At 40.9% G+C, this 27,523-nt stretch overlaps 1 protein-coding gene across 2 annotated transcripts; it reads left to right on the top strand.

The window, feature by feature from the left end:
- Positions 1-8,102: 8,102 nt before the first annotated feature.
- cxxc5a (CXXC finger protein 5a) lies at positions 8,103-26,582 on the top strand. 2 transcript variants are annotated; one of them, XM_038709067.1, is made up of 4 exons: positions 8,103-8,219; positions 8,350-8,407; positions 15,174-16,193; positions 25,205-26,582. In XM_038709067.1, exons 3-4 carry the CDS (start codon positions 15,399-15,401, stop codon positions 25,247-25,249), a joined length of 840 nt encoding a protein of 279 aa, XP_038564995.1. In that variant the 5' UTR covers positions 8,103-8,219; positions 8,350-8,407; positions 15,174-15,398; the 3' UTR covers positions 25,250-26,582. The 2 variants fall into 2 exon arrangements, with proteins under 2 accessions (XP_038564995.1, XP_038564996.1); XM_038709068.1 differs by having other exon boundaries at positions 8,124-8,407; positions 25,208-26,582.
- Positions 26,583-27,523: the final 941 nt, after the last annotated feature.

The raw sequence follows: 27,523 nt of genomic DNA, 5'->3' as shown, positions 1-27,523 counted from the left end.
GGTTGCCCCCACGCACGCACGGCGCGCCATGTTTCGGTATTCTCGAAATTTCTGTACGCCTGAAGATGAGAGCGTAGGCCTATGGGCCTTGGTGCAAACCTGTATCTTTCGTCATAACTAGACACGTTCGTTGTGATTGCAGGCAGTCGGGTAATTGCAGTGATAGCAGAGAACTTTCACTTGGGGGCGACAAACCATCAGGGTTTGTGCAAACTAAGCAACTCAAACTGGCAATCTAGCGCACATTCAGGAAACATATTTTAATGTGAGCAGTTTAGAAATGTGAAGATGTGACAGAATTTTGTTGTTGTGCCACATAAAGGTCCACTTAGGGAACATCAAAATACTTGATAGGCTACTTTGTTCAAACTTGAAATTATATGATTTATTATTTTTACAAGAATTTGTTACTGAAATCTATGGACTGAGTCGTGGTTTAGTGTTCAGAAATGTCACTGGATCCATATATATAAGAAATATTAATTTACAAAAATGTATGACTATCTACCGCAAATACTGTGGAAATTCATGTATATTGACTTTTCCTGACTGACGACTGTAGGGCAAATGCCTTTATTTAGCCCAGTGGTTCTCAAACCTTTTCACATTAAGAACCCCTAAACTGACACAAATTAGACCACTGACCCCCATTTGATAAGATTTTGCCCATCTGACAGGATGAAATCCATGAGCACAACAGTCATACATTGTCATTGTGTTATTTATGGATGCAATTATAGTGAAAATCAAATTTTCCCCTTTTGCTGGGGACTTCATGGAGCCCCCTCAAGGAACCCTGGGGGACCCTTTGAGAACCACTGATTTAGCCAACCTTGAGACAGACACAGCTCTGTATCTTGATCATGTATGTCAGCCAGTGATCCCCATCACACATCTAATTTGGAGAACTTCGCAAGCTACAACCATAACCCTTCATTTATTTTATTTTAACAACTTTATAATGTTTTAGAACATCATAATGGGAGGAATCACATTGAAATTTGTATTTAATTTAAACTGGTACAAACAAGTCACAGTTTAAAAGACCTTTATTGAACACATCTCAAAACTTGAAAATATTCAGTCAATAGTCAGTCAAACACTTGCATTTTGAGGGACACTTTTCACTTAGTGAATCAGAGAGCAGAGCCCTGTGTCTGCTGCAGTTCCAACTGACCATCAATAAAGGCAGGTGGCATTTACTCTGTTCTTGACATTTTTACAGAAATAGAACCTTGCTATTATTTTGCAATAGGCCTACACTTATTGCATTTTTAAATAGATTTTAGATCAATTTATTAACATTGATACATACAGGAGTTCATTTTAACCTTTTTTAAGGCACATGCCTATATCTGTTTATCAGTACTAGCATGTAGCAAAAATCTCCTTTTTAAAGTTTTGAACAGCTCAACTTTAGTTTTAAGGCTGACTAAATAGTGTAATGTGGCTGTGGTGTATTTTAGAAAAATAGCTGAAAATGGAAAACAGAACTGTGTACACAAAATTACATTTATTAGAGTAACATAGAAAAGAAATAGTGACAACATATTTTAATTTTAATTCAAAATATAAAAAAAACCTAAAGCCTATTAAGTTTGTGTCACCTGGTCCATCAGGTTACAATCTGGGTGCTCCCTCCATTGAACACCTTTACATCTACAGCAACTATAAACAGTCAGTGTGTGTCAGTTTCATGACTTATAAGTGTTTCATGTTTAGGGAAATGTTTCATTACCTTATTTCCTTAAAGGGATAGTAAGTGATTGTAATCCAATAGACTTTTTGTTAAATTCAGCAAATATTTCCTCACAGTTTGCAAGCTCTCAATTTTCAAAAGCTTCTCTGTTTTCCTACCCTGCCCTGGGTCTGTAAATGGAAATTAAAGAAAGTAGTGCGGACCTTGCCACACAACATTGTTCCAGACAATCAGCAACAGGTGGTGTTAGTGTTCGTGCACAGGAGCAGTGGGAGAGGGAGTTCTATACACCGGCACATCAGAACGTTGGATAGGAAAATGTATGAAGAGCATAAACTGAGAAGAACGTTATATGACCATACAAGGCGTTTCAACGCTGAAATAACCTCCTATATTTGAAATTTGGGAGGTGGAGCTTCTGAGGGAACACTGAAGGGAGGTGTGTATTTTTGTGGCAGTTGAATTCAAATATCAACAATCAGCCTGGTATCATCAAAAGGCGTATGAATAACACGTCAATTTCTTAAGTAATTTCATGTGGTATTCCAACGCAGTCTGTATTCAGTTATATTGTGCAGAAATTGCGCCATTTTACGCCTATTGTCATAGGGTAAAAAAAAAGGCCTGGGATAAATAGCCGTGAAAGTCAGACAATATAATACAATCACTGCTGTGTTCAGATAGCCGCAAAATCCTCCTGAAAGGTACAACATAGCACACTGTGGGAGGAAACATACTGTTAAACCAGAAGAAAAATGCAAACCCACTCCAAATGTTTTCACATTGAATGTACCCCAGGTGATCAGCAATGGAGCAGCAGAATAGTTGGTTTGATTAATTAATAAAACAAATTCTGATTAAATGCTGTAAACAGAACTGAGTTTGACTTTCAGATTCCTTTCAGTGGCCTAAATATTTTTCATATATAATATTTTGTGTAACTAAATACATGTAAATAAATGTGAACCATATCTTGAAGATGTTAAGACTACAAAAATATGTCTTGGATGTATGGATACATAAATGAAAACCAACATTGTTAAATCTATACTGTTTACATACAAGACGTTTGCTCATGATCGCTCATGTTAGCTTTCATTCATTTCAGTAATTAGTGTTGATGTCCATCTCTGGCTGAGACAAACTTTTAGTTGATCAAATGACTTTGCATTAGTTGGATTTATAACCAAGGCTTTTGGTGACTAGGAACTTGTTAGGCCCTTCTTGCCACTAGATGGGGCCCTAACCCTGATTTTAACTGCAACAACAGCTGGCCTGCCGGTACTGCTACAGGAGGGGCGGTGTTTGCTACTTTACATTTAGAGACATGATCATTTGAGAAAGCAATGACAGAACTTATTTAGTGATACAAGCTGAACAGTTGTTGATGTAATTTTGTCCTGCGTTTTAGTCCTCATACTGTCAGTCAAGACAATAGAACCACTTGCTTCCTGACAGATGAGGCTGAGCACGTGATAAGTGGCAGGATGAGTAGTAAATCTCTAGTAATGGAGTTAGGGTTGCTCATAAGGCAGCGGGCCTCTGCAGCAAGACGTGACTGACTTCCTGTTCATTGGGGCAGGAAAACCACACCACAAAATCTCTAGCACTTTAGAGACTCAATTGACAGCAGAGTGTCCAATACCCGTCCTGGGTGCATGTGGTATGTCCTTGAAGTTGCCAATATTGCTGGGAGAGATAAACCAGAGAGTGGTGATGAAAGTAGAAGGAAACTTAGCTGGATTTTGTGCTGGTGCTCTAGTTGTCAGTTCAGTATTACAACCAAAATGAATAGTATTCTTGAGCTGTATTTTATCATGTATAATTCACAAAAATACCAATTGCCAAGTTTGATTTACTGCCTTAAAAAGCCTTGCATTGCTTTGAAATGACAGGTTCTTGGAAGTGACTGTCACATGTACAGAGGAGAAGTGTACAAAAACTAATTATAAACAAGATTTACTCTCAAAATCTTGTTCTCAAGTGTAGAGTATTTCAGTAGTGGCAATGACCGGTTGGCAGCTACATTTGTTGACCCCTCCTTTAAATACTGTTGTTTCTGGCATGCAGTCCTGGCACAACACTAGAAGAGAAATGGCACTAAGAAACGGCCTATTCCAACATTATAAACTGCATTATTATCCAGCTGTATGTTCCCACATAATTAACTCACAGTTACTTTCTTGCAGACACGTCAACAGCACAAGCCATTAATTAAATCACAAGCCCTGTTGTATGTGATTCATGTATGTCACAAGCAAAATTTCTTGGCTCATAATACTAACAAGTATATTGAGCATGAATACATACAGTATAATATTGCTTATGTGTTGTCTAAAGGCAGTTTCACAGCATAGGAATCTTTTTGCTGGTTACACATAAATACAAAAATAATAGCAAGAATGTTTTGTTATGCAATTGCCTTTGGATTTTGTTAAATGAATAGTTGGACTTTTTGGGAAAGTCACTTTTCACTTTCTTGCAGAGAATTAGATGAGAAGATTGATGCTACTGTCTGATTAACTGTGGAGCCACAGCCTGGAGGCATTTAGCTTAGCTTTGCATGAAGACCAGAAGCAGGAAGAAATGAAAAGAGGAAACAGCTAACCTGGCTGGCTCCGAGGCTAAAAAATACACCAAACTGCACCTCTAAAACTCATTAAATAACACATTGTATCTTGTTTGTTTCATCCGTACAGAAACCATAAAATGTCAAAACAACATGCTATGCTATTTTTCCAGGCGCATTGACTTCCTGGAGGTTGGGAGGTTTTGAAAAGAAACAGCAACTGGAACACTTGACAAGGCTGCAAAAGGAATAAATCATAATTCAGGCCAGGTATCTTTCTAGACTGTAAAAGACATTAAATTGCAAATTTACTGTAAATTAGAAACCACTGCTGATTTGTATAAAGCTAAATGTGTGGAAGACTTGAGGATGATTATTGATAAGTTGATGATGTTGATAAGGGTCAGAGGTTAAGGAACGAATGTCTCTGTTTATGCACCTGAACAATGAGAGTAAAAAGATTTCATTGTCAGCTGGGAGACACACTGTGGAAACAAGTAGCAGAGCAAGAAGCCAGTCGCTCCAAAATAAGGGGGATGTTGAAAGTGTGTTACAGTGATCATTTGGAGGTTTTAAAGGGCTTGCAACATCCCTTGGTATTGGAGAAAGCTGATGTTTCTGTCTCACCCTGCTCCCTTCATCCCTTACGTACCTCTTTTTGGGCCATCTTTGGGGGCTTTCCTATGGCGTTGGTCATGTGTGCAGCTGGGGATGGAGGCCATGCAACGCTAATCCTCCTCCCTAGCTCAGGAAAGTACCCTGCCTCCCTGTGCAGAACGAAAACAACAAAGAGCTGAGTGTGGCTGCAGCCTCCGGGGTTCAGTGCACCCACCAGAACATGTCCAAGAGTCACAGCTTGCTGCTCCCTCCTACCCATCTATCCATGCATGACTTTCCTTCTCTCCCGTGCTTTCTCTCTTTGACCCTCTTTTCAACCTGTGAAAGACACGTATGTTTGCAGGCTACAATATAATATTCCTCTGTTTCATACCAGAGACAGAGGACTTTAGAAGGTCAAAAGGGAGGACACATCGCTACAAAAGAGTAAAATAATGTGGTCAGAGTGGGTTTTAAGGAGGTAAAATTATTCCTGTTTGTGTTACATCATTCCATATCCCTATATATTTACAATGAAATAGTCTTAATCTCTGAATGGAAACATACATAATAATGTAGAAATAGAAGTGAAACTCTAATTAAAGGAGATAGTAAGTGATTGTAATCCAGTGCACTTCTTGTTAACTTCAGCTTATTTTTTCTCACAGTTTGCTAGCTCTTGGTTTTTTGTGTGCTCTGAAAAAAAATCTGGTTTTCTTAAACAGCTCTGGCTCTGTAAATGCAAAAACCAAAAAGTGGTGTGGACCTTGCCACACAACACTGTTCCAGCCAATCAGCAACAGGTGGCGATGCACAGGAGCAGTGACAGAGACAGTTCTATGCATTGGCACATTCGAACGTGCTGGACTCAAGGCACTGTGAAGAAGGAGATGGCAGCGAAACAGCCACAGGAGAAAATATCTGAAGAGTATGAACCGTCATATGACCAGGCAAGGGCGAAGACGTTTCAACGCTGGTGAATCCTCAGAGATTTTAATTTGGAATTTGGTACACACATTGATGCTCCCCTCAGTATAAATTGTAACAGCTTTGGTGATCCATCTTACTTTTCATGTAGCGCCATCATCTGGTAAAAATTAAATTTTGGTTTACCAGAACACGGTACGCTGCTTTCAAAAAAGTAAATAACGTTTCTGCAGCATGTTTTGCTTTGCTGGTCTTGCAGTGGTATTGTTGATGTTGCTGCTACTTTCCTCATCTTTAAGGTCAGCCCACTGCTGACCACAACCACAGGTTATCTTGAAATATTCTAGTCACTGAAAAGCCTACATCAAATGGGAATTTACTGACCCTCCTGCCCCAGTGCACATAATTTGGACAAAGCTACTGTTTTATATATCATGTTGATTACGGTGTTTTTCATATTTTATGCCCCACATACTGAACTTGTGACATTTTTAAAGGATCTTTAGCCCTCAAGAAGCTTTTTGAAGAAAGAATCCACTGATGAATTCATTGGACTGATTTGTGTCTACAATGAGATTTAGTGAGTAGGACTAGAGGATTGTGTGTGATGTTTTTGTGCTACTTTTATTAAGGAATTGAAGAATCCATTGTGGATATAATACAACAAAAGTAGAAGGTGTTAAGCAACTTCTATGGTATTTGCTTTACTTCTTGTTTCATTTTCAAACATTTCTGAATTATCTGACCACACTGGAATGCTTGTTTTTGAAACTAACTTTAGCCAGTCAGTAGGTGGTTGTGCTGACGTCAGTGCAGTTGCATGGTGATTCCAGGGAAGACAATACATGTTTAATGGCCTGCAATGCAACAGGTGTTAGAAAACAGAAATGTGTATTATGGTAAGATGAAGCCCCTAAAGAAAACAAAATTCTCCTTTGCTACAGTGGAACGGCTCTGTGGAAGTGTCAACAATGCATAATAACTTAATGCCAAACCATTAATGATGTGTGTTGTACCACATTTTGGCTTAAATGATGCTCTGCCAAATATTTCAGTACAATCATTATGGTGCTTTAAAGCATCACTATGAAATATTTCAACCAGGTTTTTCCAGCTTGAATAGATTCTGATTGATGAGATAATATTCAGAGTCATGTTATTTTGAGAATTTACAAAATAATTCCTGAAACAAGTGCAAAAACTTAGAAACAAGTGAAACGGCCGTGTATCATATTGACAGATTTTATTTTATTATTTTATTTTAAGTCATTATTTTAAATGATTTTACACTCAATAAAACATTAAATAATTTTTCCGGGTGGATGTATGCATTGTTTATGCGTTTTGGAACACAAATCCCGCGCGTATTTACGCATTTGGGGGCTTTTTAACTTGAGTGTGAGTGTCATATTTATGAGAACCAGAGCATATTTGTTTGCAGGGAGCTGGTTTGGCTACTGATAGAGTTTGTAGAACACCCCCTCTCTCTCTCTCTCTCTCTCTCTCTCTCTCTCTCTGTCTCTCTCTTCAGCTGCCGCGATATTTTCCAGCACTGGAGCCTCAACCGCACAGCTCGATCGATTCGCATTGATTGTCCCTGACGAGCTGCTCCACTTTCTAGCCAATGTCAGCCAGTCTGCGATCGGGAAGGAGAGAAATGAAGGAAAATCTCTGCCGCCCTGGCGGTGTCATTTCCACACACTTGGGTTGGCCGCCTGCCAGCAGACAGGCCAGTCGAAAGAGGCGGAGTGGACTCTGGGACTGAGCGAGAGGATGAGGCTGATTTGCCTTGCATGGCATGTGAAAGAAAGAAAGAAAGAAAGAAAGAAAGAAAGAAAGAAAGAAAGAAATTGATGGGTGATCTGAGTTGAGTTCACCCACCGCTATCCTGCATCCCCCCTTATTGCCCCCTTATTAAACATATTGTATTTATGTCTAGTGTATTTTCACACTCAAATTGTAAAACAAAACATTACTGCTTATCCGTGCAGTTTTGTGTCGCTGAAGCAAACCGCAGACCCTAGCCTACAAATAAACGACATTTAGTTAGTTTGAATAAATTACATTATCTACAATGAGCTACACCATCATTAAAGATACATGCAGACAGCAATCACTCGGGCAGAATAGAGTCATTTTCAATCAGTCCAGTTTTATTCTGAAACAACACCTCTCTGCTCAGCTGGCCTGAAGTCACGCTGAACCTCGCGGCCTCTCCCGCTCTATTATTGCTTCAGCAGAAGCGCGCGCGCCGCCGCAGAAAAGTCCAGTTCGGTTTTTCCGCGAAGCTCCAAAAATCTATGAAATGTGTTTGCATGTTCCTCTCTGCAAGCGGGGATGTAGAGGTGGGATTGCAAGGACCGAGAAAGCTGGGGGAACCCACGCGTTCAGCCTCAGAGAAAGTACGCTTTTACAAAATAACTGACGGTGAATATTTTTTTTCTTTTCACATTTGTCATTAACACGCAGGGACTCTGTAGGCTTGTGTTCTCGGAGAATAAGCTTTTTTCCCCCCTACCCTTTTCTTTTTTTTTTTGGTCACCATTCTGCACGGCAGACTGAGAGACGGACCGCTCGGACTGTGGGAGCCCTCCCCTCTGCTCGGATCTGCTTTGGTAGGTGCGAATAAAATGGGCCCGTGTTTGCAAATATGCAGATACATGGAAGAGGAGGGAGGGTGGGTGGAAGGGAGGGGGGGGTCATACTTTGTTGAAGTCTGCTGAAAGTTGGGATGTCATCTTCTTATAGGATCAAGTTATAGCAGGGTGAACCGGGGGCTCTTCTGTATATCCTCAAATGTGCGACTGCAACCATATGCTGGTACCGCGGATAGGCTACGGTGCTCATAGATCACTGAGTCAGACAAAAGCCAGCTATTTTGATCTGCTTGTACTCTTGAAAGAAAAAGAAAATCAAGGTTGTATTAGGCTACCTATCCAGTGATTGGATATGTAATGAGGCAGAAGGGGATATTTTACAAGCCGCTCTCAGTTTTTCCAAGAACAGTCTTCCTGTCTCTTTATTTAGTGAGTCGCCGCAAGCGTTGATTGTGATCGGCACAAAACTGAAGCAAAAGCCCGATGCTTTATTGTGAATCAGCTGTTAATGATGCGCACTAAACTTGACGCTTCCAGTTCGTGAAAGAAATGATCAAGGCGCATTAGAGTCGGATCATGCATACATTTGACAACCGACTCTTCCTGATTGTCTCTCTGTATAGGCTACCTAATTGAAACTTTTAACATAACATAAACTAATACATTTGTATCACAGTTTTCCATTAGCACAAAGAGAGGTGAAGAATTAATTGGCTTTTTTTATTTTTATTCCAAATGCCATATTCTTCTTATTTTTCTTCGTCTGTTTTGTTTCTCCGGGCATCACTGGGAAGTTCCCAGGTACACTAGCTCTCACCGCGCTACCCGCAGATTTAAAGTCATCCCCTTCTGCAATCCGCCACCAGTATCGCATCTCAAAGTGCTCCATGTTGAATAATTCGAAGTCACAGTACGCCGCGGCATGGTTGTTTTTCTCCTCCAACTTTTTGTGTGCATAGCCCTCATTAGGGGGAAGAAGACGCAGCAGGTTATGGACAAAGGATGAAGCCTTGAGTCTAATTATTGTCACCAGGCTTTTTAACTTCCTCCTCGCGTGTGTGCGTGTCCGTGTGTGCGCGCGTCAGTCGACAGGAGGTGGGAGGAATAGAGAATCTGTAGCTCACCAAGTACAGAGTCCGCAGACAGCGCGTCTGGACCCGGCGGGGGGGGGGGGGGGGGGGGGGGGGGGGGGGGGTATGTCAGCTGCCCCTGAGTTCTTGGCGGAGCAAATGCCTCATGACCCTGCAGGAAATTAGACAAAATTTTTCCCATCTCAGTTAAAAAAGCTGACTGCCATTACCTGGCACCTGCGCATGCAGTGACGTCAGTGAGGGAAACTTATTCAATAGTTACTTTAATATGCTCAAAAGGAGGTTAGCTGTCAAGTCAAACTGATCTGTGATTTCAGTTAGCAGGGCAGTTTATTTTTTTAAAAAGCAAATAATTCTGGGTTTATGGCTCACTGAAAGTCATACCTCGAGTTTATCCTTTCAAGGTGAATGCCTACATCACAATCCTGAACTAAATTAATTCATATGTTTCATTAAACTTATTGGGCCTAATTGTTACTAGCTGGTAAAAAAATGCTGCTGTGGGAACCAATTCAATGTGTGATGAGTATTTAAAAAGTCAGCAAGTAGTCTTTGTTCTTAATAAGATTATACAATCCCAAAACATAAACAATACAAATATAAACACACCGGCCCTAAATGCTTTCCTCCATTGCATATTGATTGAATTGGTCAATGAACGAACCCTATAATACCAGGCATTTGAGAATATTTTTTTGAGTGTACAGCAGGCCTAATCTACCAAAGTATTAGGCTACTCAATTCACGAATGATTGCATTTTGAAAGTCTGTAAATGTATCATAACAAAATAAAGACCTCTGGTTGATTTTTTTCAATGATTCTTAAACTGAATCTTTGAAACATGGGCTTTTGAATGATTTTATAAGGTTTTGACAAGCTGTTCAGACATTATTTTGCTTCAGGTATACTGAATATATTCATCATATTTGTGCCAAATGGCTTAAAAGAAAAGTTTTTGGAAATCGCTTGCTTGCCAGAAAATATACTGATTCCACTCATGTGTTCGCTCTCGCTAGCAGCCGACTGAAAAGACATTTAGCCTTTTTACTAAGTGTTAGCCTACTATTTCTTGGCCAGGACCAGTAACTTCCTAGAGTCTCTTGTTGCCCTCTTGTTAACCCCCTGTTAAACAAGAAATAGGTTTTTTTACACTTTGATTTTTATGGATTAAACAAACGGTACATTAGCATAGACTGTATAAAACATGGACGTAATGTCCTTGACACCACGCATAAGTTGCTGAAGAGCCCATGTGGAGCTCAGTGTGAGTGGCTCCCAGCGGCTCCGGCTGTCGCCATCTTGGAAGCTCCTGACTGACTAATCCAGAAATGGGCAAAGAGTGTGCAGACATCGATAATCACATCTAACTCGAGAGCAATTAAACGCATTTCGTAAAATGTGGAACCTTTTCTTTATTTTGAGTTTCGGTCACAGGTCACTGATACTGAACTGCAGGTTTCATGCAAATTATTACATATAAACAAACTAAACAGGCCAGGAGGGCTGTTTTCAGGCAGCATGGTCAAGCAGCAAAAACTAAATTTCTCTGAAAGAATCAATGCAGTATTCCGTAGAGAAGGAATCTCTGGATTAAAACACCACATTTCACACTCACATGATACTTTGTGGAAATAATAGCCTCCTTTAGCCATATGTCGTGTGTCAACCTATGTGGCATTTTGTAAACCACAATCAAGCATTCAGTTCTCAATTAAATTCTCAGGTTCTGCACATCCGCTGCTGTTGACAGTGTCCACAAAGTGACAAAGTTAATGAGCCTGTATCACTCAGCTGATTCAACAAAACAGGCTTGCATTAATGTCCAGATTTTCACTAAGTGCCTGTACTGAATGAACAGCAACATTTATAATCACATTAAGAACAGAGTTATTTCTACTCAGGCTGGTCAATATTTTGATGGCAACACTAAATGATTTATTGACTATTAAAACGAGTGGAAGTGTGAAGCACTCAGATTTAGTTTCCTTATAGCGTAAAAACCTAACACACCTTTGCCTATAATGAAGATCGGGCATTAAAAAAAAAAGTTAATAAGGTCACACTAATAGCAATAGCAGTGACTGTTCCTGCTGCAGTTTTGAATTTATCGAAACAAGATGCCACCAAGTATTTTTGTAGATGCTTCGATTGCAGGTTCACCGCTGAGCTCATTGGTCGATCGGAGAAAGGCTTCACACATGCAGTTGTTGGACCGTATTGATCATGTGGACCATTTATATCCAGATCTTTATCTCAGACGCTAATCCTGTGCAGCACGTTGTGTGCAGATAGATTAACAAAAAACAAGAAATATCAGGGATAGCAGATATTTACACCTCTTTTTATGCTGAGACAGCTTGAGGTGCAAGAAATGTGGCTCTTGTAGGCTTTAATATGTGATTACTAATTACAGAGCTCTTGTCAGGCCAATTCACAGAGGTGTAAGGCTTTAATTTGAACCACAGCATTGAGTCTATAACATCACAGGAAATTGAGTAAACATGCTTAAAGGACAAAACAACCCCAAATATCTGGTGTTAGCATGTGGTGTTGACACTCTCAGTAGCAGAGGCAGTTGTGGTTTAGGAGACAGTTCACATAAGGACATAAACCTCTTCTGTAAATGATGCAGTGAAGGGATCTGAGGAGCCATGGCGCTGGAAGTCGATTAGTCAAAGACTATACGTCATGCTCAGGGTTGATGATGATGGAAACAGTGTGACTGATAGGTCAGTAGAATGGAAGTCAGATGTAGAGGAGGGTGAGCGTGAGGCTAAAATAGGTGCCGCTTCTTTCGTTTGCTACACAATGTGGTAGACCAAAGCAGCAACTGTGGCTTGGTGCACCAGCTTCGGCTACAGTCTGAACATAGCCTGTAAACATGTAACATACAAATCTGATTCCTGTGCATGTGTTTCTCATCCCAGACTGGTTTTGCCAGAAGTTTTAGTATTTTCTTTGTGACCTCAAAGTACAGTACAGTACAATTTTTGTCAGGTAACAAAATGTTGTTGATGTGATTAACATACCAAACATACTTATACAATCACTGTCTGTATATATTTTTACAACAGTGCATTGGAAAATGCTTTAATGATTGAAGCATTCTAGCTCAAACTCATGCTTGTCACACCGATGTGTCCAGCTGCAATACAACATGTGCTAACCTAGTCATTTGTCAAATTATTCATATTTTACAGAAGCAACAAAAAAAACTTGTGCGTGCATTATTGTCACACAGTAGATGTTGCTGGGATTGACGGATGTGTCATATCCATAACTATAAAGATCATTAACACTTTGGAAGAACAGCAATTGAAATATGTGTCATTTTCATTTGAAACACTTTCTTTTTAAAACAGTGGTGTTGTCAGCAGGTGGAAAGGCTGATGAGACAATAGTTTCCCAGTTGAAAAACTGTGTCACAGCTGATCAGTGATATTTTTGATACTGTTTTCATGACCCGTGATTGCCAACTTTTTCACTTTGTAGCCGACTTGAGAACTCATTTATTCTAGTTATTGATAAGGTGCCAGTTCCCTAATTATGTGCAATACTCAAGTCTTTTAGCATATTTACTGTATTTGGAGTATTGATGAAGCAGTTGGATCAGAGCTGGATATTCTCCCAGGCCACGATCAATCAAGAAATAGTGTTGTTATAAAACTCAAGTGAGATAATGTAACAAAATGACCATGAACAACATTAAATTATTCAGTTCTGACCAAACGTAAGTTTCAGGTTCAATATTCCATAAGACCACAAAAAACACCCCATGCACCTCTCTGATGATTTGCTTATGCATTCAACCACAACTGAGCAGAGATGCTGTTAGTTTGCGATGCTTTTGGGAAACCGGACCCTGGTCAGTGCTGTAGTAGGAGAAACTGAAACTATAGGGCTGAGGGGCTGCGGAGCTGGCTCTGGTTCGCTGGCGCCACATCCCCCTGAGCTGGTGAGAATGTGGGGGCTGTGCTCTTGCCTTTGAAGCTTTACCTCCCACTAATTCTGGCCTTCCAATTTCCACACACTGCACAGACACCCCCCCTCCATCCTCTTCCCCTCCCTTCCCTTTGTTTCCCTTATAAGGACTGGCCCAGCCATTTCCTCAGCTTTTCTGTGGGACGTGGTAGGCTTGTTTGTGAACATGGACAGGTCAGGGGGATAGCAGCAGAGTTTTTTCTTTTCATAGATGAGCAGTCACAGGAATCTTACGCTAAAAGCTGGTGGATGCATGCAACACTGTCCAGTGGGGAGTCTCCTATTACTAGTCTAGCTGCCTTCTTCATAAGCCCCACCGCTCCATTCAACCTAATATTTGACCAAATGATATTGCTCTACAGGTTTGGCCTTTAAAAGTAATAGGGCAGAAAATGATTTCTAGACAAGTAGATGACTGACACAATCAAATTATAGCAATGAAAAGAAATCCAAAGAAAAGAAAATCAACCTTCTTTTGTTCTGTCTCTGGGCTCATACGTTTTCAGCAGCTTCCCAGATTGCTGTATGAGAAAGTCTAATATTGATAAAATATATGTATTTTCTCACATATTGTTTCACAAGGTTATACACTCAGATCAATGAGAATGTAAATGTTTGTCAATAAATACAACTTTCTTAAATGACAGGACAATACAATTTATTTATGAAGCATTCACTCCAAATCATGTTAGTGTCAAATAGGGCTTTACCTGTTTAAACAGGACATTATTACAGATAAATACTGATCAATTACATTTTACGAATGACAAACGTCCCTTAAAATAATCTGACAGTTTTGTTATCACTTACCACAAACCAATAAATAATATATATAATTGATAGGTCAAGGGTTCATCTGGGGACCATTTCCAAGCAGTTAATAACGTTAGAGATAAAGATGTAGCTTACACCTCTGTAATTGCAACTAAAACTGTGTCTTTATTTATGAAAATGTTGCTCACAAAATCTTGTGTTTGAATGTTTTAGCATGAGATGTGAAATGTGCATATACCTGTAGCTGGAGTTGGACAAAAGTCCTAACAGAGTAATATATCTGAGAATATAAAACAGTTTAGTTTGCCCTCAATACAACACAATTCATTTGATTTTATTAGACTTAAATAGCAAGATTAGGCTCCCAACCTCGTCATTTCTTTTCTTTGCCAATCTATCAGAGAAGCTCCAGGGAAGCGGGTGTTGCCTCAGTGGTCAGGGCTCAGGAGTTTGATTTGTAGATTGATGTGTGAAGAATTAGATCGAGAATGAACGTTTTTTCTGTGCTTGACTTTTAATTGAATATCATTAAATCTTGGTCAAGGTTTTCAGGTCTATAAATTAAAACGTTAAGTGGTCCATGTCTGTGTTCAATTTTGTAAAACTAATTTTTTTTTATGTATGCTATGAGTGTCACTAACTCCTATTCATTCTTCAGCTGTCCAGCCCACAATTTTATTGTTTTGGTTCACTTTCACTGCTCTCATAGTGTCGTTTTCAGCCACAGCAGGCAGCTGTTTTCAGCGAACAAACGGCTCCAAAAACCCACTGCACACTACCTGCTCAGCACACAGTCTGTTTCAGCTTACCCCAAAATGTTTTAAGATACTATGTTTTAGTTTTCTTGTGTATGCCTAAAACCCAAAACGTTTTCTCTGTTGTTTTGGTGCAGAAATCACTGATGAGTCATTTACCTCTCTTCTCTCCTTGTGTAAAGTTTCCAGATGGCCCATGGAAGAACGTGGATGAGGGCTGAGCTGTAGTGCGGGCAGAAGGCTTCGGGGCCTGCCTGTTGTCGGCTGGCTGATTGGACCCTTGAGGCGAGGCCAACACTCTCACCTGGGCACAGAACGGACCGAGAAAGGGTCTTTGCTCCCCCTCCTTGCTCACCCCTACCCCCTTTCCACCCTCACCCCCAACCCAGGCACGTACGCTCTGGACCATGTCTAGCGGGCTGTCGGAGAAGAGCCGGACAGAGGACCAGGAGCGGAGTAGCTGCAAACAGGACTCTCCTGTTATAGAGCGCAGGAACCGCAGTGGCATCATCAGTGAGCCCCTCAGTAAGAGCCTTAAGAACTCCCGTACTCTCTCCCAGTACACAGCAGTCTCCTCTGCCACCACCAATGGACACACAGGCAATAGAGAGACTAAGAGCGACTCGGCCAAGCCTCAGCTACCCCCACAGCCCCAGCCCACTGTCTCAGCACTGACAGCAGCCAAGTTGGACCGGACCCTAGAACAGGTTCTGGAGGGACAGAATGGCCTGCTGCACTTTGCCCAGGCAGCAGCACTGTTAAAGCGGGCCGGTATGGAGCACATGCTCCTGCCTGGGGGCATGGGAGTGGGAGTTGGCAGTGGAGACGCAGGCTCGGGGGCTAGCGACTTGGAGGGTACGTCTGTCACGGATGCCGTAGGTGGTCCTGTTGACTTCCCATATGGAGTAGGGGGTGGTTTCCCCTTCAACCCGGGGCTTTTCATCATGACTCCGGCTGGAGTGTTTCTGGCGGACAGCGCGCTACACATGGCCGGCCTGGCCGAGTACCCGGCGCAGAGTGAGCTGGCCTCTGCTATCAACTCCGGTAAAAAGAAGCGAAAACGTTGCGGCATGTGCCCACCTTGCAGAAGGCGGATTAACTGTGAGCAATGCAGCAGCTGCCGGAATCGCAAAACAGGCCATCAGATCTGCAAGTTTCGCAAATGTGAGGAACTGAAGAAGAAGCCCTCAGCTGCTCTGGAGGTAAGAAGATGGTGGCAATGATATGTCAGTGCTTTGTGGGTCATTCTTTAGGGTTGCCCAAAAAATAAGCTTAAAAGTTTTTGATCCAAAGAGTTACTACAAAGCTTCAATCCAGTGACAGACACCATCAGTATTTGGGTGCATAAACCATTAAGTGAGAAACCAGAGATATAAGTGCATCTTTGTGGGATCTAAAATTTGGGGTTGGTCCACAGCGAATAACTGGAAAATTGTTGTAAAAAATACTACAGAGATCTACAACTTCAGCTTCACACCTGAAAGCACAAAGAAGATCTTTTGGTTCATACCTGAATGTCATTCCCCTTTATGGGCAATAATCTAGGGTTTTTTTTTTGGTGGGGTGATGGCTCCACAAACAGGGAAATGACAGGTGGTGAGGAGTGCGGTGGGTATGTGCAGGGTAAGCATGCACCATGGGGTCTCTTTAATCTGTCCACCATAATCATGCAATCACCCAGTCTTTGAACTGGAAGGATAATTCACTAGCTAAAACACAACATTGTTTATTGTTTTGGGGGGTTTTGGCATTGAGCTACACAGTGTATTCCCTTCAATGGAGCATTTGCTGTTTAGTCACGTGTACATCCTCCTTGTGCTTGCTTGTGCATATGCTGAAATCGTAAAGTGATGTAAAAAAAATATGTGTGGATGGAGAGTGGCAGTAATTGTGAATATGTGTACAGTATGTGTTTGTGTGTAAGTGTACATGCGTGGGTGTGTTTGTGTATGTGTGTGTATGTAATAAGGTCCATCTGGCCACAGAGTTGTCATCTGGAGCGCCAGGTGTCAGTGTGGCACATGTGAACCTCCCCCCACCTCCCCCCGCCGCTGTCCTTCTCTCCGGTGACACTCCTGCTCATCTAAATGGCCCTCCAAACTTCCTGTCTGTTACCTCCATCACACTCAGTGACCTAACCAACCCCGGCTGTGATGACAGAACGACCAATCATGAAATCAATTTCAGCAGATGTTCCATCTCAAAGGAAATAAACTTTGGTGATCAATGGATAATAGTGTCACTTTGGCATTACATAATAAATTGATAGATATGTAACACAGTGTGAACATGAACCAGTGGAGAGGCCGCTGGTCTAATTGACTGGATGTGTGCTTCAAACTGCTAATGGCTTTACTTCTTTCTCTTTCTGATGGTGATTGAGGGCGACAGCTTGGCCTCTTGTTTGTAGGCTGAACGTTTGGTTGTTCAATCCCCATGTGCTGACTTTGGCCATCCGCACTAAAATGCTCCTTAAAGGGATAGTTTGGCTATTATGAGTGATGCAAACTGAAATCACAGCACAGTGTGATAACATTTTAAATGTAAGATTAGCCTAGCTTAGATCAGTTAATGGATGTTCATGGAGCTTTAAGATTGATTTGACAATGCCGTGTTGCCAAATTATACTTTGTATCTTTGTTTACGGGTTCCTAAATTCAAACCAAAATATCCAGTCAACATGATAAAAAAGACACATTATATATAGATATTTTAAAAGGCAATATTTAAAATAGCAATGTGTTTTATGCATATATTAGCCAATTTTCTGCGAATCATTTGGGAAGTACATATGATTTACTTATTTTTTGCTTGTGGAGACTGTCCTTCCAAGACAGCAAATGCCCCAAAATGAGACATCTTTACATATTCTGTAGGACGTTATTCTAGAGTTCAAGTAGGCAGGAGGTTGGTGTGAATGACTGAGTTAACAAAACATTGGACACGGGATATCCTGCCAACAGTCAACTTGTTCTTTTAACCATGACCGTGATCTTTCCCCGACCTTAACCACATGTTTATTATCATCACCCCGACAGACTTTAATGAAGCAGTGACTTTCCCTCAAACCATGATGTTTCCCTAAACCTAAACAAATTGCTTTTGTGCCTAAACATAAAACATTTGGAATACACAGACAAATAATGTTGTTGAAAGGGTTGTTGCATCAGAAAACGCTTCTGTGTGATTCTAAAGGCCGTTACAAACAACATTATGTTGGCTTGTGTTAGATAATCCATCACAGTGAAGATCACGTCTGGTTTAATTGTTGTCGTTGAATTGTAAGGCAGCAGGTGTACGCACAGATTGGTGTGAAAAATCTGCAAATCATCACACAATAATAATTTCTACTTTGACAGTGTTGTTGGCAGCGACTTTCATTCCATAGATAAGCAAATGGAAACCAATGGCTGCTTCGACCACAATGAAAAACACTTATCATGCTTAAAAATGCATGGTAAAACGAGGAAAATTGTTGGCAATAACCAAAAGCATACATGGTTTGTATTAGAGTAAATAAGTTAAAACATTCAAGATTAAATGGTGCTTTAATAGTGTGAAATTGAAGGATTCTTATGATGGTCATCATGGGCCATTGTGACTGAAATAACCTGACTTTTGAGAATCAGACTAATGTCTCTGAATAAGCATTTTGTTTTTCAGTGCTATATTGTTCAGTTGCAAATTAATGAGAGGCTTCATTTGTCTCTGTTGATGATTCACCCAAATGGAGAAATGTGTCAGCTTGCTATGTAGGTGGTACGACTCAATGGCTGTAACAGAAAGGAATGCAATTTTAATTTATGATCTGCAATTGATGTTGTCATGGCAGTTAGCCTAATGCCAGTCATTCACACCAGTGATGCCAAACCCAAGGGAGCTTGAATATTCATGAGCGTTGATGTTGATATAGGTCATCATGCTGCTCATAACGTCACGGTCTTTCCAGTGGCCACTTCATATGAAAGAAACTCCATGTTGCCATAATCCTGCCAAGCCTCCAAGTACAAAGTATAATAGCAGTCTGATTATTGACTTTAGTAATTGTATGTATTGTAATTACCTTGCACACATGTTTAACTCCCGACAGCTGAAAAGGTGTAATACTTGCTAATCTGTCTTTCAAGCAAGTTCCCCTTTTCAGACCAAAAATAAGAAGGCGAACCTCTGCTTGCAACTTAATTTACTTGTACAGTATAACTTGATTAGACTAGTGAATATTTTTAAAGGACAGTATCATTGTTTATTAAAACTTCTCTATTAACTCATTTCGGAGTGTGTCTGCACAACATCGGTGTAGATGTCAAACAGAGTGGAAAAACAGCTTTTAGGCTTAAATATTGCGTGAACTTGTCCATCAGAGTCAACATGAAGTTTTTATATTTTTCTCTTGGCCAAAATGTGGATTGTGTTACACTAGTTGGCCCATTCATCAAATTGAAATGGATGTGAATGCATTAATGGCCAGGGTCTCATTAATTGCCAAAACAACAGGTGCATTGAAGGTGTGTAACAGATGAAAGTTTCTGCAGTGCCACAGATGTGCTGAAGGTCTTAGGCATGATATTGCCATGGGAAACGCACAGCTACCCACAAAGAAAGCACGAGTCAGACCAAAACCTCAATCAGCTGACAACACACTGCATGAAATAAAATCTTTGTAGGTAGTTCCTCTGATGTCGCCTTATAACCCTAATGGTCTTATTCATGTTGCTTGCAGAATATTTTGCACATCGTTGTTAAATGAATTTGATACAGTTAATTCTGACACTGTATTTTAAGAATGACTTATAGTGACTAAACACGACACACCTGACAAATTTAAAAATACACCTGGATGTGGGACCAGTATTCTCTTTGAATCATGAAACTATCGAAGAGGTCTGCAACCTGTTACGCTTTAGCCTTAAACGTGCTTTGCTGCAGTGTCACGGCATCAGCCCCCCCCCTCCAAACAAAGCTGCGACAGTAGTACAGCATTTGCTTTTTATTTGTCTTCATGCTTTTTATTTGTCCTCATTTCCCATTAGAAGTCTAGGAGTTGTCTCAAATGGGTGTGTTATTAAGTCAACAGCTCTTGTTCAGCAGGTGATAAGATCAGAGAATACAGCCTGGGCCGCACTGTCAGTGAGCGTAATGTCGCCAATGCGAGCTAAATGTCAAAGGATGAGACTCATGGAGGATGTGCTGCGTCAGGACAGGGAGTAGAGAGCGGAGAGGCAGCAGTAAATCCCAAATGTCAGTAATGAGTAGATGTTGTAACACTGTGAATGACTGTTTATATTTTTATTGTCTTTAAACAAGACTTCTGTAAGAGAAATGTCTGCTTCCCTTAAAGCCCTTAATGCATTCTCAGAGCGACTTGGGCAGCACCTGTGCCAGAAGAGAAGCCTCCTCCACAGTGAACTGCAGTGAGCCCCAGCTGTAGCTCAAACAGCCCCTGCGTGTCACATTCCCCTCCAATCAAAGATGGAGTGGCACATCCCCGTCTACTGTGGCAGTGTGCAGTCTCTAAAGGGGCATGACGTCTTATTTAACACGTGTATTGCGGTCAGTTAGCCGGATGGTTTTGACTGCTTTTCAGCACGTCCATGTGTGCGCACACATGAGAGTAAGAAGACTGGATGAAATGTCTCGGCTTTGTTTCACTGCATTTGCATTGGATGTTATGTTTGTAAGAGCCCTGTGAGTGTATACGCGTTGGTACACAAGTGCAGTCCAGCAGTAGTGTGCTTATTTTAAGGGTGTTGACGGTTTCCATTGAAAGCTCATGGCAGCTCAAAGAGGAGCGTAAAATTGGCAAGTGAGGGGGAGTTAGCATGCTGAGGCCTTTGCCACCTCATAGCTCACTGGCTGTAGATGTCTGGATTTATTCTGGGAATGCTACATTTGAGAGAAATAAGTGGGAAGGCAGTTCCTTTCTGCTCTATGTCTGAATACCCTCCAGTGGTGTCAGTCTCAGCAATGCTGTTCAACACCGACAGAAAGAAGGAGAGCTTGTAGTGTATCTTGTTTTTACTCGTATGTCACTGTACGTTCAGGATGTACTGTACAAGTGGGTAATATTTGAAAATAGATAAGACAGGAGCTGAGTTTTTGTCTTTGTCTACTTTTTGAATAAAATATTTTGTAATGAAATTCATTGGTTGTATCAAAGACTGTGCTTCTTTGTCATCAGACACAACTAACACCTAGACATACTAGTGTTGTCCTATAATGGCCACTTTGCCAGTATCAGACGTTGTAATGGGAGTAGCGTATTCCCTCATGGTCTTTCCTGTCTCCCAGACACCGTACACCAGACAGCCGGGACAGAAGAGGCTCATGCAAACTGACAAGCATGCAGACTGACACCGAAACACATGGATGTGTGGGCAAGTTGCTGGGCAGACACAGGGACAAGTTGGAGTGGACAGAGGAGGCTAAGGAAGACCAAAAGAGAGAGAAGGGAGTAAGGCAGCTAAGGTGTCATCCCGTAGACTGACATCTGGATTAAGCAAACAACCCTTTACTCAAAGAGAGACAATGAAAAGACAGGTTTCTAAGATTTTGACATCTGTGTTTCACATTCAATTGTTTTAACAGCATTTTAGTGTCTGCATTTCAACATGTAAAATGACATACAGTCATTCAAATGCTGTTGAAACAACCATTATATGTAACCTTTACACCAAAATGCCCAAATGTATTTTGACCTGATCACTGTCAAATATTTGGATAATTAGCTTCTGTATATATCACCATGCAGATACATAAAGAAAACAATCGTTCGGTGCATCCCTATTTACACCAGTGACCCGGGCGTGCACTCACGGTTTGAACTCATGGCTGTGATTGTGTGTGTTGGCTACGAGATGTATGTATTGGTCCAGGGTTATATCTATATATCTACATATCAACCATATCTGACTTCTGGAAGGGAGAGCAGGCTTAGGAAAATGCTTCACCCCTTCAGCCAGACAAACAGAGTGTTCATGCCAGCTGGAGGTCACTGGCGTTTTGATACAGTTTACTTCTCTGCTCCTTGTGAACAGCAGAAAGTATAACAACCCACATGCACTCCTGCATGTGGAGATGCTTTGCATTCATTGTGTCAGTTTGTGTGTTTTCTTTTCTTTTCTTGTTGTGGATGTCCATAAGGGAATCCTCACAATTGTTGATGATGAAGCCATGAAAACAATAACCAGAATGCTCAGCAGCACCCTGGAGCAAAAGAGGAATTCATGATGGCTCAAACTGGCTTACAGGAATTTGCATCAGTAACACCTAACAACATATACGGCGCTCTGAATGGAAGTTGGCGGATTTAGCTCATTTAGGAAGCAGTTAGCCCTCTACTTTTGTGTTATGTTACATTTAAATGGTTTGCGCTATGCTAAGACAAATGTGCTTGCCTTGTGTGAAAAAACACATCCATTGATTTTAGTGATTGGCCACTTCACACCCACAGATCCCATCTGTTTGAACCCATGCAATCAGTGTTGGTGAAGGAAGGGTTTTTCTATTCCTGAACTGCTGCCATTTTTCCATTGATTGCTCATGTTTGATAATGAGGAAAAACAGCACTTACAGTTCAATCGAAGGATATGTTGTTTTTCTTCCTACACACGACGTCATGGTCAGTCATGCCCTTACCAGGTTTTTGACATCTGTAGCAGCGCCAGATGTTGCTGTCATCTGACTGTCTTCTTAACAGCTGAGGGCTGCTGTGGAAAGGTCATCACAGAGATGGATGACAGGCTAACGATGCTTAACACACAGACCATTAAATAATGTTGGCAATATGTTGGCTGTTAACCTCCAGGTTTGTGGTTCCTATTAATAGTCATTTGAGCCACAAAGAATCTCATAAATATGTATTAGTGTGCATACCAGCTACTGTGTATATTTAGTAAACATTCAGGTGAGGTACAAAAAATTTAGCACCACCAGAAACATATATTCAATCCAAACCTGAATATTTTAGAAACTGATGTTAGGTTGAGAGGCTGATGTGAACTGGCACGATGCATTTGTGGGCTATGAACAGCACTCAGCGTCTCTGCTGTCTGATTATTCCTGATTGAGTCAATTTAACAAATAAAGCACAGTGTGAGCTATATTTGGCTGAGATCACCAGATTAATTACCATGTTTGAAGTCTTTCTACCTGAGCATAAATGTTTCATTTTTGTCAGCAGGAGTTAACTTTCAAAATGCAAGTAAAATTAAACCTGTGGCGCACGAACACCGCAATCACTCAGTTTCATGTCCAGATATGAACAATAGCATTCAAAAGAACTCTGTAAGGCTGATTCAAGGTTAGAGGAATGGTTTAAGTAGGCCTGAAAAGTAATTAGGGCTGGTATTGTTTTTGGTTTCAAACAAAGTTCTCTGAACTAATAGACCATTTGCCTCTGAGTCGCCTTTGTTGAACAACTCTAATTTCACTCATAATTTCGCACAGATGTGCGAGCGAGCTGCGCAACAAGACTCACACAGTTTTAAGTCTGATTATGTTCAAGCTAAACATTATTTTTTAGATTAGAATTTGGACAGAATTTTAAGCTTTTAATGTCTTCAGAGGACAATACGAACATGTGAACTGGTGTATGAATCTTACACGCAGTACATCTACTGCCCCCCCCCCCCCCATTAGATAGGTGCAATGGTGGTACTTTTACGCAACTACTGTACTGCAGTACAACTTTGAGGTGCTTGTGTTTTACTTGGGTATTTCTGTATTCTACTACATTACACTTCTTCTGCACTTTACAATTTTGGAAGCCAGTATTGTACTTTTTACTCCCCTACATTTATCTGACAACATTAGTTACTAGTTACTGTGCAGATTATCAATACAAAATATAAATCAACTAATAAATCATGACAGCTCCACCTTTACCAGCTGCGACAGAACACATTAATTAATTACTAATTATCATCAATAACATAATATATTATAAGATTCTGAGTACTTTTACTTTTGAAACTTTTGATATTATTGGTATATTTTGATGCTGTAGACAAATGCACAAATTTTAATGCAGAACGTTTACTTGTAAAAGAGGATTTTTATATTATGGTATTGCTTCTTTTACTTAGTAAAATCTCAGAGTTCTTCTTTCACAATTGGATAGGTGTGATTGTACGCATGATGGTGTTTGTGTTTGCATTCAGTACTACTGCACAGTATGTATGATTCCTTATTTAAATCTTCTGCTGTCGAATACTGATGGAAAAATAAATCTGAATCCACCGTTTATGAGAATTTTAGTCTCACTGTTTGGTGTGATTTCGGGGGTGTATTGTGAGTGTCGGTTAACGTGCCACTGTGTGTGGAGGTGTGTGACTGTGCTTGAATACATATTGGTTCGGTGTGAGAGTGTGTGTGGGTGCATAAATGTTTGCCGAGCTCCTCCTGCCTCGCTCCAGGCAGAGCTGGCTAACGGAAGAGTCCGTGCTGCAGAATCGAGTTGCACTTTGCAGGATGCCAGCCGTGCTGCAGCTCCGGGGACCCCGAGCGGCTCTCTAGCTCCTGACTGGCAGGCCGCTGCTGAGCCCTGCAGCTGCATGCATGCATGCCACTCCTGCTCAGGGCAATCAGACACACAGATAACCACAGTGAGAGGGTGGGGGGGGTTGTGAAAAGCGGCATAATCATTAATGATGATGTGGGAGAGCAATGCGTGTGGTGGCTAAATAATAAATGTGGCATATCTGGTTTTGTGTGAAGCTAGGACTGAAGCCCATTCCTGTGGTGGTGCTGAGCGGAGAGGGGAGGATGTAGAGATTTCAAACATACTACTCATCCTAGGCCGTTTAATCAATTAATTGTTTGACATTAATCATTTAAGTCATTTGTCAACTAAAAATACAAACATTCACTAGTTCCCCCTCCTTAAATGTAAAGATTTTTGTTGGGTTTTTAATGTATTTTGGTTTTGGACTGTTTTGGACTCCACCTTAGTTTCTCATAGCTTATAATCATAACCATTAACCAGAAAAAAATGATTATTCAAAAAATCATTACTTGCAGCGAAGGTAGGAACAGGAGTGCAACTTTGTGTATGCCTCTCTTTCAAGGTGTGAAGAAGCTTCTTGATGAAGTAGTAGATTTGGAATTATATTTACAAACACTTGTAAAAATGTGCTGCTTTTCATTAACAGCGCCAACCTCTTTTCTCTCCTCTCCTCTCCCTCTCCCCTCCCTCCTTGTCTTCTGTTTCTCCAAGAAGGTGATGCTTCCTACAGGAGCGGCGTTCCGGTGGTTCCAGTAGGACTCCTCCTCCACTCCCTACCCAAAGCTCTGCCATCAAGTGCAATGCCAACTCCTGGATAGCCTCCGGAACAGACACTGGCTGATAAACAAACAAGCAACAAATAAAATTATAGAAAAAAACATCAACAAAAAACAGAACAACAACAACAAAAAACAATCGGGTAATGGATGCACCTACTTATTCCTTGAACCAAAAATGAAGCGTAAAGAAAAGCATCTATGGCAATTTTCATTCCCTTTTCTATGTTTCCATTTTGGTACCTTTTGTCCTTTTTCCAGCAGTTTTTTTTTCTGTCGCTTAAACATGGAACTGTTCATTGCCAGAAACAGAAATGACAGACTGAGTGTGGACAATCAACTAATTTCTGTGTTTGGTGTTAATGTTGTTCATGTGTGGAAAGATACAGTACTTGTGTAGAGAATGTAAATTTACAGCTATATTTCAAAACTAGTGGCTAATGGCAAACATTATTGTAATTCTTCACCTTTATGTTACTTAAACCCTTGTCTATTTTATGATTCTTTTCAATGAAGAGTATAGTTTCCAGACAGATCAGTGGTTGTCTTTGAAAAATTCAAATTGTGACGATATCAATTTCGGATTTAAACAAAACTGAAAAAGTCCTGTTATTGGGCAGCTCTCCAGGGATGCTGTTCGCCAGAGCCGTCACTACTGTAATCTCCTCAATCAGCCCTCCTCTGCACAACTTTTCCTTTAGTCAAACTTGCAGCCTTATGTTACTGTGGCCCTACTGAGCATGTGCCAGTATTGCTCAGGGCAATAGCATTGAGAGACAGCACTTGCTCTGAGTCTACCCTACTGAACGCACTGAGACAAGACTACATTTTTTTTACATTTGTTTTTTTATTTGTTATATTTTCATGATTTTGTTATGTTGCTGGGTAGCTACAGCTTTTCAAAAATAACCAATCTTTGTATTCGTTTAGAAAATTGGACTGGTTTTGTGAATAAAAAGGAATGCATGTATTTGTGTCAAAATTTACAGTTCTGATGTTTGTCTACTTGTCTATTTGCATGTTTTTTTTTAAAAAAAACAGCTGGTTTGACAAAAAGAAACATTAAGTATACATTTTCCATGAATTGAAAAAAATGTTCCCTGTTCTTTTATAATTGGATGGCGTTGGATTCTGACTCGAGCATAACTCATTAAAAGTAAATCAGGCGGTCGCATGGATCACCATGATGTCCTTGGTTTGACTGAGATATTTCTCTCACTGCTTATGTAATATCTTCCTATAGTGGAATGACTGATGGAGCCTTGCTATGCTAAAATGTAACCAAAATGATTTAAAAGATGTTTGAATAAGAAGAATTTTGGTTGCAGTGTTTCTTCAAAATGCATGAAACCTCCTGAAAATCCTCCGAAATGTCATTTTTTTCTTGATGATTTTCACCCTTCTGCACGATCTTCCTGACATTCACCCTACTCCATGACATTTACTGTCAGAAAACACAAACAGATAATCCTTGATAGTTATAGATTACTGATGGGAAGTTTTGTCTTTAGATCTATCAAGGCTATCCTGAAGAAGCCTTGGTAAGGTGTTTGTTTTTAGGGCTGTATTTGTTAGGCGTGCATGGAGGAGAAGGGAGTGAAGTTTGGGCAAAGACATGAATAAGTGAAAGCAGCGCCAATTTAAAAAACCCTTTCCAAAAATATGGTCAATCTCAATGTGTCTTAGTGTAATTACTGATTCTAATGGCTCAGGTCTGTGACACTAGGGTGAATTTCCATTTTCTGTTAAGTGATGATTCCCAGTGATTTCTTTTTTCACAGGTCCATGATCACTGTTTCATATCCAGGTGGAGAAGTAGATGCAGATTTCTGCCGCAGCCGTAGTGCTGAGTGTTTTTAATTAGTGAATATCCACGGTGGAAGGCCCAGTATGGTGGGCTTGTGTACGAGCTCGTGATCAGCTTGGCGAGCGGAGGGTTGGAGAGTGTAGCTATATTCCCAGCTTCCCCCCCGGTGACAGTGCTGGGCTAGTGCCATCGCCATGGCGATGGGGAGGGGGGTGGTGTGTGTGTGTGTGTGTGTGTGTGTGTGCGTGTGTCTGGGGGGTGGAGGGGTGGGCGGCTGAGGCCTTTCATTATTAATGTGCACCGCGGCGTCCTTACCTCCTCTGAGCCCGCACAGCTCACTGCCTGACCTGCCATCCAAGGGAGAGGGAGTGGGGAGGGGAGGGGGGGGGGGGGGTGAGGAGGCAGAGATAAAGAAAGAGAAGTGAGCCAGAGAGAAAGAAAGAGACA

The sequence above is a fragment of the Micropterus salmoides genome, unplaced genomic scaffold, assembly GCF_014851395.1.
Source record: "Micropterus salmoides isolate LMB-PRFRI ecotype aquatic unplaced genomic scaffold, ASM1485139v1 Ms_hic_scaffold_9, whole genome shotgun sequence".
NCBI lineage: Eukaryota > Metazoa > Chordata > Actinopteri > Centrarchiformes > Centrarchidae > Micropterus > Micropterus salmoides.
The sequence above is the reverse complement of the archived record's forward strand: the minus strand, read 5'-3'. Positions and strand labels throughout refer to the sequence as shown.

Coding starts and splice junctions, on each gene's coding strand:
- cxxc5a (XM_038709067.1), top strand. CDS start 15,399: ATGTCTAGCGGGCTGTCGGAGAAGAGCCGGACAGAGGACCAGGAGCGG. Junction 16,194..25,204: donor AGCCCTCAGCTGCTCTGGAG/GTAAGAAGATGG, acceptor TGTTTCTCCAAG/AAGGTGATGCTTCCTACAGG.